The sequence below is a fragment of the Rhea pennata genome, chromosome 19 (genome assembly GCF_028389875.1).
Source record: "Rhea pennata isolate bPtePen1 chromosome 19, bPtePen1.pri, whole genome shotgun sequence".
NCBI lineage: Eukaryota > Metazoa > Chordata > Aves > Rheiformes > Rheidae > Rhea > Rhea pennata.
The window spans coordinates 217954-233240 of record NC_084681.1 but is presented as its reverse complement, the minus strand read 5'-3'; the positions used below and the strand labels follow the sequence as shown (position 1 = coordinate 233240).

Sequence of the window (15287 nt, the reverse complement as noted above, 5' to 3'; positions counted from 1 at the left end):
GTTGAGCCAGAGGTCGACGCTCTGACGTCAGCCGGAAGCGGTGGGGCGAAGGGAAGGATGCCGCTGCCCGTCCAGGTCTTTAACTTGCAGGTAGGGGCCGCCGCCTCCCCGCCCGCTGGCGCCGCGCGGGGTGCGCCGGCCCGGCCCGGCCCGGCCCGGCCCGACCGCCGTGCGGCGCGGGGCAGCGCGGCTTGTGGGCGGCCCGCGGGCATCGCTGCGCCGCGGCGTGGAGAGCCGCCTGCGGCCGGCCCCGCCGCTGCCCGCGGGGCCCCTCTGGGCCGCCGCCGCTTGTGGCCCGCGCGCAGCCGAGCGGCCCCGCAGCGGCCCGCTGGTTAGTTTTCGCTCTGTGTGTGTGCTGGAGCTTGTGGTAGAGAAGGGTGCAGTAAAGAGGGGGGAAGAGCAGCCGCGGTGCAGAGGTAAGGTGGCGGAAGCCCGGGGCGGGTTGCTCTGCCGCACCTGAAACTTGTGCAGCCACGTAGCTGGTCCCTTTGCGAGTTAACTATCTTTTTTCCCTTTAGCAGCCAGCAAGTTCTGTATCAGGGCGAGGGGGTGCAGAAAGTCAGGACAGGATGAGGGATAGTTCAGCACCCATCTCAGCTTCTTCATCAGTGACAGATCTGTACTGCACCCCCTGCAGCAGTAGGTCAGATCTCTTCCTCCCGAGTACAGCAGGAGACTTCAGCTTGAGTGCCAGCTTGTCAGCTTGTACGATGCTTTATGAGGTACCTTCAAACAGGCTGCTCTTCTGGGATCAGAAAGTCTTGGGGAATTAGCATTATTTTAATTGCTTTGTGAGTAGTTATTAAGTAAACCTTTTACCTTTCTTCCAGAATAAATAGCTAGTTTGAAAATGTCTTAATTTATGTCTCCTACTGAATCTTTTAACCCCACTTGCACTTTCCCTCATCTGGGAGTTTAGGAAGAAATGCAGGTGCAGCCTACCAGGATGGCAGGACACAAATCATTCTGTTTCACCAGCGGGAGCTATTGTTACTTCCTGTGGCACTGGATTCTAAGGAGTCTAAGTCATAGATCAGATTTTCCTTATATAGCCCCCCAAAAAGCAACCTCAACACTTAAGTCGAGAAATAAGTTGGATAAAGTTGAGAAAAACAGTGGTCTTGGTACATGGGAACGTAAACAGCGTGGTGCACTGCTGTTTTTCTGAGTGGCAATCTGGACAATTGGATTCTCCTTTGGTCCTCCATCCCTTTTCCTCATACAAAAAATGGTAATTTTTTACAGAAACTTTCCTTGCTTTACTTCAAATTTTGGGAGATTTCTCTTAAATCTTGGACACCCAAGTCAAATCAGTATGTGAATTGACAGTAGGTGAAACCGCAGCTCTTGCTCAAGAAAGAGAAATGGAATGTCTTTTGAAATTTAGCATGCACACTGAGATGCTATGCAGTGTCAAGTATACTGACCCATTCACTTTGATGCCTTATCACTTGTTTGATAAGCTTCTGAAAGAAGGAAAATGCTCTGTATGAAAGGTGCGAATTAGCCCCCCCCCCCTTTTTTTTTTTTTTTTTGAGGAAGCTTCATGCTGAGTTGTGGTATTGCTAGAGAAAAATCATTAATATGTCTAAAAGATGAAGAGCATTCTCTCATTTGTATAATTTCATGTGTATTTAAGCAAGTCCTTAACAGAATGGGTCACATAGTTGTTTCCTGCTCAAATGTAATATGCTACTTTTGAACACATTTTGCTGTTCTAGGGTGCAGTAGAGCCCATGCAGATTGACGTAGATCCACAAGAAGATCAGCAGAATGCTCCTGATATCAACTATGTGGTGGAAAACCCCACTCTGGTATGTGCTGGTTGAGGGCAGAAGGGCTACATTTCTTGGGCATGGCCTCTTGCTTTCAGGTTTTTGGAAGATACCTTCATTTTACTCCTTGTTAAATTTTTATTTAGAAATTAATAGATTCCCTTGTAAGTAAGGTGCAATAAGAATAACGGTGACTTCTTCTGTAGCTCTTTGTCTGCTCTCTACTGTATCTTTTGATGAAGATCTGTAACTGTATCTTAATTTTGGCACACAGGAGGGAAAAAATTAAGTGTGAACAGGCAACCTGAATCTAGTGTTTCCTGATGCCCAAGTGCTAGAGGCCCTGAATATTATGTTTGTTTACATTTGTACTTCCTTTCTTTGGGAAATCTACCAGCAGGGCTTTAGCATATCTTTACTTGCCACATGTAAAGTGATTTTTACACTCTTCTCCCAAAGGCTTAAAATCTGTTACATGTTCAGAATTATAAATCTCAACTCCTTCCCCAAAAGTAAGTGATTTTAATATTTCTTTAAGGAGATGTTTTAAGAAATTAGTATGATTAAAAGAGTGCAAATTCTCATTCGGAAAGTACATTTTAGGGGAAAAAACTGTCAAGGATGGGTGTCTGGTCTAGGAACTTCAGCTCAAATTATAAAATCTGGACAAAGTCACAGTGTGAGTTAGTGTTGCCATCCTAGTTTTCTGAGACCAGATCTTGTTTGCAGGATTTGGAGCAGTATGCATCAAGTTACAGCGGTCTGATGCGAATTGAGCGGCTGCAGTTTATTGCTGATCACTGCCCACAGTTGCGAGTGGAAGCTCTCAAGATGGCACTGTCATTTGTCCAGAGAACTTTCAATGTTGATGTGTATGAGGAAATCCACAGAAAATTGTCTGAGGCCACCAGGTACTGAGGAACAGATGGGAACATGGTAGAGCTTCTTTGACTGTGATAAAACAGGTGTGCCACAGGAGGAAACTGCATATAATAGTGGAATGTTGCTTATACAAATGATTTTGGCCCTTAGAATTTGATCGCAATCAACTATATGTTTCTAGGTGTAAGATTTGGTGCTTTTTGAAGATTAAACAAAGAAATCTTATTATTTCGGTCTGAAGCCTTAATGTTTTAAAGGGCTACAGGTGGGTGATGAGGAGAGATTTGTCCTTGTAGCTGCTTCAAATATTAATGAACACACCTGTCTCTCTCAAGGAAGACTCTGGAGATTAAGCTTCTTCTAGATGCTCTTGTTTTTGTAAATTAACACCTTATTTAAATGTTTGCATCATTGCCATGTTTTCTCCTGATGACAGCTTTACTGTTAAGGGTAGCCTGTTGATGATTGCCTTTGATACTTCGCTTAACCATCCATAATTCCCGTCTTTTTTTTTTGGGGGGTGGGGGTATGTGCGTTTGCTGATTTCCTGTCTGTTTTGCTCTGGGAGCATTTTACCATGTCTGTATGACCACATGCTTATTACTTTCTTGTATGTGGAAAGGACTGTTGGCTTAAAAAAAAAAAATTCTGGTTAAAATACTGGAAAGGGAGTTCAGTGCAAGTAAAAACGTTGATTTGAGCTTAATGAAGTAATATTATTCTCTAGGATTAGGTTTTCTTTGTCTTGCACTCCATTGTAGGCACCACATTAAAAGAAGTAGCATAGCAACTGTACAGTGTAGCTTTGCTATCAAATCCTTGCAACAGAATTGGGAAAAGAACTCAGAAACGCATGTTCATCGTGTCCCATATAGAGATGTTTGATAGGATTTTATGACTTCTTAGAAGTTAATAGAATGTAATAATTACTTGCAGCACTTGCAAAATTGCTTGATTTATAGCATAATGATTTATTGATTTATAGACTAGATTGGCTTTTTCTTTAAAATTAACAAGAACTTGCTTGTTAATAAATATCTACAAAAGTTCATTAGGGTAGTTTTGAGAAGAATTTGTAAACGTCTGATGCTTCTGTTGCTATTTCACTGCAAATCATAGCAGCCATTTTTAGCCATTTTTTCCTTTTCTTTCTCCTCCCCATCTTATTTTGGTTTTGGTCAGTCTGGTGTATGTAGTACCATTTGTTAGGATAATGGTGCTAGGTACTTATCAGGCCTTTGTCTTGAAAAGCTTGCAGTATAATAGCCCAGTTCAAACTCTTTCCTTTCAGAGAACTGCAGAACACACCTGATGCTGTTCCTGATAGTGGAATTGAACCCCCTCCTCTTGACACAGCTTGGGTTGAAGCTACACGCAAAAAAGCTCTTCTTAAACTGGAGAAACTGGACACAGATCTGAAAAATTACAAAGGGAACTCCATCAAGGAGAGTATCAGGTGAGACGTAGAAGGCTCTGCTGAAGCGCGGGAGAGCATCTACCAGGCACCTAACAGAGAATGTCAACTGCATTCAGTACCTTAGGTCAATGTGCCGAGTTACTTGTTTCAAGCAAACTGATTCTGAGTGCCTTTCCTTTTCTGCACTTTCTGAGTTCACAGTTCATTGGTATTCTAATTTCTGCACTCCAGGAGAGGCCATGATGACTTAGGTGATCATTACCTTGACTGTGGGGACCTCAGCAACGCTCTCAAATGTTACTCACGAGCCCGTGATTATTGCACCAGTGCTAAACATGTTATCAACATGTGTCTCAATGTCATTAAGGTAGGAGGATCTGCAGAGAATGGTAATTGGTGTCTTTCTGACACCTATTGTGCAGTCCAACAGTGCCTAGTTACACCTCTGTCATCTGTAATGACAGAGCATATGCACGTAACATTGTTTATTCATATCTTGATCTGTGCTGTGTTTCTGGTTGTGTACAGGTCAGTGTTTACCTCCAGAATTGGTCTCATGTTCTGAGCTATGTAAGCAAGGCTGAGTCTACACCAGAAATCGCAGAGGTAAGATTCTGCTTTTTAACTTGCATTTTCCCATTGCTTTCCAAAATTTGTAATGAGATTTCTCCCTTTTCCTCTTTAGAGTTAGTTCCCTCTAAGACTCATTTGATCTTGCAGTCTGTTCTTCCTCTAATCCATCCGCTCCCTGACCGGTATACTATTCCTTTTAAGGTTCATTGCTGCTTATCTCCATGTGATATGTGCCTAAGAAATCTAACTCATGGCAAATGCAGAGATATTTCCCATCCTCAGTATCCATTTCAGTTCTTGCTGTATTTCTCAGGACAGATGACATGAAGTTATCTTTATGCTGAGATCTGTAAGCTAGCTGTTAGGATGAATTATCCCAAGGACAGCTGTGATCGAAGAAGTTTTCACATTATTTGCTCATTACTGCTTTTGTCCATTCTCTAGCAAAGAGGAGAAAGAGACAGTCAGACACAAGCAATTCTCACCAAACTGAAATGTGCAGCAGGTGAGTGAATCCCTCAGCTTCCTGGATTTTTGTCATCTTTCTACCTGCTAGCTATCAATAGGGCTCTTTGACAGCTGAGTGTGCTTGATTTGTTCTCTTATATTTGCTGTATGTCATATTTTCTCACCAGAAATGCAGAAATACTAAAGCTGATGAGATAGAAGTGCTGACTAGGTTTTGAATTTTCTTTCCTCTCCCTAAGCTTCTTCAGAGGGGATGCCAGTGTGAGTCAATGTAGGTTACAAGATGCCAGATACTGGCCAAGAGTCTATTTCACTTCAATAGTGAATGCACAAGCAGCCATGTGGGGCTCATTCGACTCCATAGATTTTGCAATTTCTCCTACTTTGTGTGCTATCATAAACGGAGGACTAACCTTTTTCTGGTTCCTAGGTTTGGCTGAACTAGCTGCTCGGAAGTACAAACAGGCAGCAAAGTGCTTTTTGTTGGCATCATTTGATCACTGCGACTTCCCTGAGGTGAGGACCAAAAGGGAGCTGTGTGCAGGTCCTGGAAGGGATGTAATTCTTCTAAGTATTAGACAGTAAAATTCAGATGCTATAGTTATCCTTACAGCACTCCTATATGGTTTGATGGTGTTGTGAATCTTTTTTTTTAAGTGTTCTCGAGTTCTCTAAATGGTCTACTGTATGTCACATAGGTATTCTGTGTGGGATACGTGCACTTGTGTAGTCCAGTCAAAAGGTTGCTGGCATTGGTTTCTGCTGTTAGCAGTGGATGTTAATTCCTCAGGCTGACTGAATGCATGAGAGCGTATTGAGTGCTTCCACTGTATTTGGCAAGGACTAATCTTGTCACTGGGTGAAGGAAATGCCTGTAGTAGTATCCTACTATACTTGATACTTGGATACTTGATTCCAAACTTCTGCCATTTTGGTAGTTGGCAATAGTGCTCCAGTTCAGATTTCTCTCTCTCTCTCTCTCTCTCTAGCTGTTATCTCCTAGCAATGTGGCTGTGTATGGTGGTCTCTGTGCCCTTGCTACCTTTGACCGTCAGGAACTGCAACGAAATGTTATCTCCAGCAGGTGAGTGATGCAAGGAGTTTGTACAGTACAGTACAGGACATCTTTTGGGACATGAGCTCTCACTTGCGAATGGATTCTAACAGGAGTAGTAGTTTCTTACAGAAGATAAAGAACCACTGAGCCTTAGTTAGAAATTAGTGTTAGGTGAGATTTTACTGTCACAGTGGTTAATCACAGCTGAAATTTTTGTAATCTAACAGAAGTTTCCAGCCCTGCTCTTATCTAACAACTGTATAGCCCACTTTTCTGTATCTAGCTGTTGCCGACATCGGATCTTAAATCAGAGACAGCATTATAAGATAATTTGCCTTCATGTTATGACTTGTTCTGATGTTTATTTATCATATTAATACAAATTAATAATTGTTAATACAACTTTGATTAATACGATTATCTAACTGCAAAATATGCAAGGTTATGAGAATTAAAGGTTTGGAAGAATATGGACATTTGTGTCATAGATTAAATGATTCTGGTGCTAAATTGTTGACAGCTAAGAGTATGGAAGCAGTAGTTTTAAAATGATGTGGAAAAAGGGGCATTACCCTGACATTTTTTATTTGGCTGGTTTATCAGATGAAGTACCAGAGTTCAGAAATCTGGGGTGGAGAATTGGGAGAGCACTGAGAAAGGATGTGCATCCCAAAGATCTCCCCCACTTAAAACATGTTATTTTCCTGAGACAGTTGCATGCTGAACCTTACTATGGCATGCTGTACTTAGAGGAGGTTGCCCTTTTGAGAGGGAACACAAAGCTGGCTAGCACAGATCGCAGCACACAGCAACGTTGCCTTAGGCAGACAAACATTTCTACTACTTGTTTTGTCAAAGTCCTTTGCCATAGCTCTGCTGCTGAGCTGCACCTCTCTTTCTTCCAGACTCCCTCCCTTACTGAAAATGGTCTCCCTGGTCTGTTAGTAAATTCTTGGAGTCTTTAAATGATATTGAGAGTTTGTAACCTTGTAATTTGGAGTGATGAGGTTGTGGGGGTATCTCAGTCGTGGGTTCCAAGATCTGATCACTGCCTGTTTATCTGTAGCTCCTTCAAATTGTTCTTGGAGCTGGAGCCCCAGGTTCGTGACATCATCTTCAAGTTTTATGAATCCAAATATGCTTCATGCCTGAAGATGCTGGATGAGATGAAGGTGAGTTGCAGAGGAGCAGTGCAAGAACAGACCCTTAGAATTCCCTTATTCTGGCCTTTTCTGAGAAGTAGTGAATATTTAGAAGTAGCTACTAGGAGTGTGTTCCATGCTCAACTTTTTTGCTCTGCCTTCTGCCTCCTGACATGATGAATGGAAATTTGGAGTAGTTTGGCAATGGAGGGTGAGGAGAAATTATATATATTTTTTAATTTATTGACGGTTCTTCTATTTTGTATTATTTTACAGTCTTGTCTTGCTGTAGTGGACATTGATGTTTTTAAGGTTTAAGTATAGACATATGCATGCTTAAGAACAGAAGAATACTATGTTTTTCTAGACTACTTCTCCACTTCCTTTTTTTTTTTTTTTTTTTTTTTTTTTTTAATAGGACAACCTGCTGCTGGATATGTACCTTGCACCTCATGTCAGGACACTTTATACACAAATTCGAAACCGTGCCCTTATTCAGGTAACTGTTCCTGTAATCCTGAGAGACAGATGAACTGTGAGATAGGGAATCTTTTCCTAATTGCTTTTCTTATGGTGTTTTAGAGGATGAGGAGTATACCTGGCAACTAAATATTTCTTTGTTCCTAGTACTTCAGCCCTTATGTGTCAGCAGACATGCGCAAGATGGCCACTGCTTTTAATACCACAGTGGCTGCTCTGGAAGATGAACTTACGCAGCTGATACTGGAGGGACTGATCAATGCCAGAATAGACTCTCACAGTAAGGTCAGTGCACTGGAGCCACAGGTTATGGACTGGAGTGAGCAGCTGTACTCGTATTTAGAAACTCTCCATTTCTGGAAGAGTTTGAAGTTACATTCATCTGTAGTGACTGGTATTTCCAGTAGAGCAGATCTGCATGGAAACTCAGACTCCATGATATCTCAGCCTTATTCTCTTGTGCAGAAAGGGCTTCCTGGCATAGCTCCTGCATCCCATTCTCTGTATTGGTTACAGATTCTTTATGCTCGAGATGTAGACCAGCGCAGCACCACTTTTGAGAAATCGTTACTAATGGGCAAAGAGTTTCAGCGACGTGCCAAAGCTATGATCCTGCGGGCAGCAGTCCTGCGCAACCAGATACATGTCAAGGTATGGGCATGTTAAATGCGGAGTCTGAAGCAGTGGTGTTTTTCTTTTGTTTTTTGTTTTTAAATACAGAAAATGCAAACATTGTATTGAAGATTCTGGAGGGGAGTGGATTTATGGTGCTCACGAATGGATGCATTCTTACTATATTAAATAACAAATCCAGAAGAAACAAGAATTTCTAGCCAATACACTGACCTACTTGTGCAATGTAAAGTGTACTCTGAAGTTTGTGTGCTTGAGTTGATTCTGACTAATTGATTCCGGCTAATTCTTGGTACGCATATCTTTTATCTTACCAAAATAAAGAAAAATAATTTTGAATAACTTTATTTCTTCTGTTGAAAAAAGAAAAAAAGCATTTTTGTTTTAAGTATTTCTTCTAGGATGCAGTTCCAAAAGAAAGCCCTGGGGAAGGATAGAGCACCAGCAGCAGAAAGTGTTATTTTCTGTAGTATAGTCATCTCCCTGATTTTTAAGTGCCAGAAGTTTCAACTGCCAGCATGTTTTTGATTCAACTTGTGGGGCCCACGGCACCTTGTAAACAGTAAACAAAAGTGGTTTCAAGTGTCTGATTTGACTTGATACGAACAGTTCTTATCAACAGTAGCTGTAAAAATTATAAACACAAAACCTTGCCAAAGCCATCACTGTTTATGAGTCGGGGGTAGGCTCTCCCCCTGCTGCTATCCTGCTGCGCTTCACCTCTGCTTCATTTGGTCTCTCTGGAAGCACTCTGTGTAGCATATGTACACATATCACTAACTAGCATGTGTTTTGGTCTTCTTGTTGCAGTCTCCTCCAAGAGAAGGTAGCCAAGGGGAGCTTACTCCAGCTAACAGCCAATCCCGAATGAGCACCAACATGTGAAAAACTTCATGCGCTACCAAAAGAAATGGTCCCTCCAGGACTGTATCCAGTGTCTCACCCTAAAACTGATGAGCTTCACAAACTGTCCTTGGCTCCCTCACTTCTTGCTTTGTTGAGAGGGTCAGGGCTGATGGATAATAAGAATATTCCAGAAACTTTAATTCTCATAGAAAAGAAATTCTTTCTAAAACCAGCATCCCTGCAATGGGTTATCATTTCAGTGCTGGTAGGACATCTCCCTCCATTCTCCTTCATCCACCACTCCGTGAACAATTGTTAGGTTATTCGTACAGATGCTGATTAGAAGGTTTTTCAGCTGCTATTAATTCTATTGGTTCAATGCTGCAAAAATAAATAGTGTTAAGTTGAATGGACAGGTGTGATCAAAGATGAATTTTGCTGGCCTGAATGTAATGCCTTGAATTCTGAGCAGTGCACTGCTTTCTCTTTATTTCAGATAAACTCTAAGTGCATTGTTGTCAATTATGGAGCTAGAGTTCTGATTCTTTTGAGAAATTCTTACGGATTTTTTTTTTTTTTAACCTATACCCAAACACATAGCACTGCTTCCATGCATTCAGTCACAGGCCTGTATTTTAGGTGGTTGTGTTCACCTGGATCCAGGTTCTTTCTGTCTGGCTTCTGTTTTCAAAGACCTATTTCCTGATGTATTTCGCAGCTGCACATGACCTGGCTTTGGGGTCCAGTGTTACCATAGCAGTAAATCCCTACCTTATGCAAATACTGCTGTTTGTCCAGTCTTCCTGCCACATTGTGTGATGGTTTCCCAACATGTGCAGCAGTTGCTTCTGGCAGCATGGATAAATGCCATAAAATACCATGCAAGTCCTGGGGCAGAGCTGAAAGCAGCCAGTCTAGATGCCTGCTCTCCAGGTACATTTATTCTGCTTTCCCTTTTATAAAGGGATTAAAGGTGGCAGCCCAGGTGTGTGTGTGCATGTTCTGTGTTAATGAAAGGAGATATGCACTGAATGTTCTGAAGTCACTGCAGCATAAGGCAAGCTAAGAATTTTGATCCAGCTGGATCTGGCTGGACTAACAATTGACTGCAGATGTTATTGTTAATGTGTTGGTTTTTTTTCCCCTAATGAGCTGTTATTACTAGTGCATTAAACTGCAGGATTAAAAAGCTTTGTAGTGTCTTGAGCTTTGTGTTAAAGTTGGTTTTTAGGTATCTTTATCTCAAGTCATTGGTTTTCTGCTAAGCTTGATGATGTTTGGCAGGCCTCTTATCTGGTTGGAGATGTAGCTTGGATGGACGGTGAAGAAAGGGCAGTTTGAGGAAATGTTCTAAGAGCAAAATCCCACACTGCTTTTGTACACAGCTGCTCAACTGCAGCAGTGCTCTCTCCCTCTGGCCCTCAGTGCTTTTTTTGACTTAGGTGCCAAAAAATGGAAGCAATATTTCCTATGAGGTCTTTGGTTGAATGTCTTCCATCTGGCACAGAGAAAATAATCACATTTTAGAGGAGAGAAAGGAGGGAGCTAGTTAATCAAGAACTTTGAGTCAGGAATACTGATGGCCAGTTTTGAGAGAAAGGGAAGCTGAGTCCTCAGGTAAATTATAGGTCCTTGTAGAAATCCTGGAAAGTAATGCTGTCTGTTCATGCTGAAGCAAAGCTATTAAATTCTGCTGTAGTATCTAACCTCCTTGCTTTCAGATACTTTCTTCCAAGTTCAAATGGGCCAGTGATAGGATTTTTAAGGAAAAGATCTAACACCTTATTCTTGAAAAGATTTTGCAACCCAATTCAATGTATTGTGTCAGTTGACTGTCTTTGCTGATCCACACATCTTCAGCTGTCGATTTTTATTTGGCTACTTCTGTCCCTTCCTGTAGGCTTTCTCCTGGAGGAATCGTTAGTTGCAAGCAGAAGTCTTTTGCCTCTTCAGCATGCTCTCTTGAGAATCTCTGGTCTTTCAGTCTCTGACAGTTGTCTGCTCTTGTGATGAGTTTCATTTTCCTATCTGGGAGGTGGCTAGAAGCAGTCAGCGTTAAGCCCACTAGGTGGCAATAATGGTTTCTTACTCATCAAAATGGGAATGTTGCTGTATTCCAAAGCAGTTCAATAGCTAAGACAAGGCAAAGATGATCAGTTTCTTATTTGCAGATAAAAATGTTTGCATCCTCTCTGGGACAGATAGAATGTTCCTTTCTTGCTGCTCAGTTCACTGGCGTTGTTCAAGCATAGCGTATGATTTTGCATAGCGTTACCGGCAGCCTGTGAAGCCTCCTCTGGTAGCCTGTGAAGGGAGCTGCTGCAGCCTGAGAGTCTCCCAGATGCAAGTCAGGACTGTCAAGTCTATTTCTTCTAGACTTTACTCAATTCCTACTTGAGTCTTAACAAGTCCTAACAACTTGCCAGTCCAAAGATTAGGAAATACAACATAGCAGGGATACAGCTCAGTAACTCCCATTCATAAACTATTTTTTTCCAAATTAGAGATTAGAATAATCTTAAATTTCCAAGGGGAAAGAATAACACACAGTAAGATGACTCCCATAAGATGAGTTTTCAGGGATTCCCTGTGACCACTCAGCTAATTCAGGGGATGAAGTTTTGTGGTATCTGCAGCATGTTAATATGGCTAAGATATGTCCAGAGGAAGTTCATTTTAAGTATATTTCATTAACTTGTTCAGCACCTTTGGTTGAAAGGGAAGGAGTTGCCAATGGTACGCCATAATTTATGGTGCATTCATGTGGTGTAAGTTCCCTTCTTTTAGCCTGACTTGGCTAGGGATATAGGAAGAGCAGTCTGAAGGAAAGTGCTTTTGGTGAAAGCAGTTCACTTGCAGATAGCACAAAAATGACAAACTGCCATTATAAGAGTGTTGTGTTGGAGTAGTTCAAGCATAGATCATCTTGAAGAAAAAAAACAACCTAAACCAACTTAATTTGTGTATTCAAAGTTCTTATACCTTCTTTGTTCTTTTATATAGGATGAAAAATAGGTGAGAAAGGGGGAGCCATGTGCTCCACATGAAGTGCTCTCACCTTTTTCTTGTGCCACATGTTGTGAGAACTGAGATTAATACAGGTGTGCATTCTTTTTTCAGTAGTCCATTAAGTATTAATTTGTAGTATTTTAAAAAATTTTATGGAATTGACCTCCACTTATCTCTGATACTGTTAGAGAACAGAGGTGGATTACTCAGTGCTCTGTGCATTAGCTTTGCCCTTTAACTGCTATTGTTTTTGCTACTGCATTTCCATCTACTTGAACTGTAAATCCAATTCAAGGTTTTGTAGGCTCTAATAGAACAACCTAGCTTTACGTTATCTTATAGGATAACTTGATCAGTCTAAATTGATTGTCTTGGGAACAGAAACAGGCTAATAAGAATATATCACTCTCTAAAAGAAAACTATGAGATTCAGTGGTTAGAAGTTAGGTAAATTGCCGATGCAAATAAGACAATTTCTTGACAGTAAATCATGGATCAAAATCGGGATTTGGTATACTTACCAAAAGCCATAGAGATAGGGGTAGATGCAGAAGCAAGAGGTGGTCTAATTCAAACAATAATTCAAGTGGCAAGACCTGGAGACTTGTCTTGTGTGGGAATTCAGGCTAGGTAATCTCGTTGTCCTTTATCCCATAATACCAGTCTTCCAGTTCTCTAGTACTTCTGCAGCCAGAGCTTTGACTGTTATACCATCCTCTTGGAACTTATGTCACTGTGAAGTGTATGTGTACATAAAGTTTGTGCCCTTGAAATATATGCTGAGATTCAGTGTTTTCTGTCTTCATTTGATTTACTACTAGTCTTTTGGGGGGTGTGTTTCTTTCTTTCTTTCTTTCTTTTTTTTCTTCCTTTTTTCTTTTCTTTTTCTTTTTTCTTTTTTTTTTTTTTTTTTTTTTGGTTCTCTGGTGCATTGTCTGAAAGGCTGGTTGCCAAATGAAGACAGTTGGCTTTCTTTTTGTCAGGTGCACTGGTACTACTCTTTATTGTGTGTCTGTGAAAACAGATTAAGTGCAGTAATCTCAAGTTCAAATAAATATAAGTGGGTGATTTTAAAGATCATTTCTGGCATGCTTCTACGTGCAGAATGCTGCCCTCCCTTCCCCCTACTTCCATTAAAATTGAGCACTTTATTTCTTCTTGAGGGCCTGTGACACAGGAGCAAAATAGGACATAATCTTGCTGAGTTTGCAGGCTGCAATTTTTTGATTAGAGATAAAAGGATAATTGGTGTATTGCCTAGCCTGAAAGCAATCCCTAGTTAACGTAGGTGCAGGTGTGCCCAGTTGAAGTGGCAAATGGCTTGGCTTTACTAATGTTGTAATAGTGCCTCCTGCTTCACAAGCACTGGTTATTAAGAAATTGATGTAGTGGTCCTTTGCCCCATTAATTATGAAGTTGTAATCTTCTACAGTGGCTGTTGAAAGTTCAGGTTGCAGCTTTTTTGCATTAGTGTAGTGCTTTGGCTCTGCAACACAAAGCTTCCTTTGTGCATCCAACTACAATCTACACAGTATTTCAGGCCCGTGTTAGGAGTGCTCTAGTCTTCTGCCATACAATGGGACAAGAGCCAACAAGCTAAGTGTGTTTCTAGCTACATTGCCTATTAAGAAATACCTTGGAAAAGGGGTGGGGAAGAACATACATTAAATACTAATTCTGTGAAGGTCTACATCTATTTAAGATTCTCGGGTTTAAGACCCTGAATTCAGATGCCTAAAGCTGGTTTGAACTGTTGCACTGGTGAGTGATTCTATGATGAGACTGCGTACTTGAGAGAGACCTGTTCTAAAATCCCACTGTTTAATTGAGGATATAATCCAGGTCTCTCACATAGCAAAAGTCCCTCCGCTTCCTTGTTACGACAGTGCACACTGCTCTTGCCAAAGCTGTTTCTGACTGTACATTTTCTCTGGCCCAGTGAATAGGACAGTGAGAGAACTGAGCTGTCTGGTGTTTTGGGGAAACTGCATAAAGTAAGTGGGGGGTATAAGTGGCAGTTTGAAAGTCTATGACAATGATTATTTAGCTGTTTATTAGAAAAAGGACTTTTCCAGCAGGCTGGGGAATTCTGTTCAGAATACTTTACAGCATTAAAGTGTATGTCTCTGTAAGGAAAGGAGTGGAATATTTCCACAGAATGTAGGAGATGTGGTTTCAAGTTTCCATCTTTAAATGAGGCAAAGAGGCATTTTTAAACTTGATTCTCTCATGCCAATCACTGGACTATTTGGTGAATGACACACCCTTTTCTTCCCCTGGGTTTCTGTGCTGGTTCCAATTCACAAGGCAAGTTAGCAGAACACCTATGAGCTTAGTGTCTAAATTTAATTTGAATATGAGGGTAGACAGAAATTGTGAAAGTTGCTGAAAGACTTGGTTAACAAAGTGATTGAGGCTGGAAGATCCTATTCCCAGAACATAATGGAAAATATTTTGTTCTAGTAATTACTGACTAACAGGAAGACTCAATACCAGAGTTTAAGCTGCTTTTTTCATTGTAATCTGTAGAAAGTTAAAACTAAATGTTAGACAGCATTTAATTCCAGTCTCCAAATTAATATGAAGTTCTTGCCTCTTGTGGAACCTCTAAAGGAATTGAAGTGGGAATGAGTGGGAACAGCTAGATAAAAGATGGCCAGATACAGAGAGATAATCTAGAGAGGACAAGGTGCATGCAACTATGCGATGGGGAAGGTCCTAGAGAAACAGCAAGGAAAATTGGAAAACAGAATAGAAGATTGCCAGTGAGCATTACAGTAATTGTCCTAAAGGTAGACCAAAGCCTCTCTTCTACGTATGGTATTCTCTTTAATGATCTGTTGATCTTCTGGGCTGTCTTGTTAATACTTTGAATGAAAACATGCTACAGCTACTAGCTGTTTTTTTTTTTTTTCAGGCATACTATTCTGATTTAGGTATGAAGTAAGTCATGACTATACTATAAAACAGTTGTCATACTGATTGGAAAAATGCAAACTGATCTC

General features: G+C 41.0%; 1 protein-coding gene across 4 annotated transcripts; it reads left to right on the top strand.

The window, feature by feature from the left end:
* Nucleotides 1-39: 39 nt before the first annotated feature.
* On the top strand, nucleotides 40-13071 carry GPS1 (G protein pathway suppressor 1). 4 transcript variants are annotated; one of them, XR_009960302.1, is made up of 14 exons: nucleotides 40-90; nucleotides 1722-1814; nucleotides 2505-2686; nucleotides 3949-4113; nucleotides 4306-4441; nucleotides 4603-4680; nucleotides 5092-5152; nucleotides 5546-5631; nucleotides 6105-6199; nucleotides 7239-7344; nucleotides 7733-7813; nucleotides 7942-8079; nucleotides 8311-8719; nucleotides 9238-9318. XR_009960302.1 is itself a non-coding variant. In XM_062591533.1 (14 exons), the coding sequence occupies exons 1-14, from the start codon at nucleotides 58-60 to the stop codon at nucleotides 9310-9312; spliced, it is 1464 nt and encodes a 487-aa protein (XP_062447517.1). In that variant the 5' UTR covers nucleotides 40-57; the 3' UTR covers nucleotides 9313-13071. The 4 variants fall into 4 exon arrangements, 3 of the variants coding, with proteins under 3 accessions (XP_062447517.1, XP_062447519.1, XP_062447518.1); XM_062591533.1 differs by having other exon boundaries at nucleotides 8311-8445; nucleotides 9238-13071; XM_062591535.1 differs by lacking the exon at nucleotides 40-90 and adding an exon at nucleotides 540-722 and having other exon boundaries at nucleotides 8311-8445; nucleotides 9238-13071.
* The last annotated feature ends 2216 nt before the right edge of the window (nucleotides 13072-15287 follow it).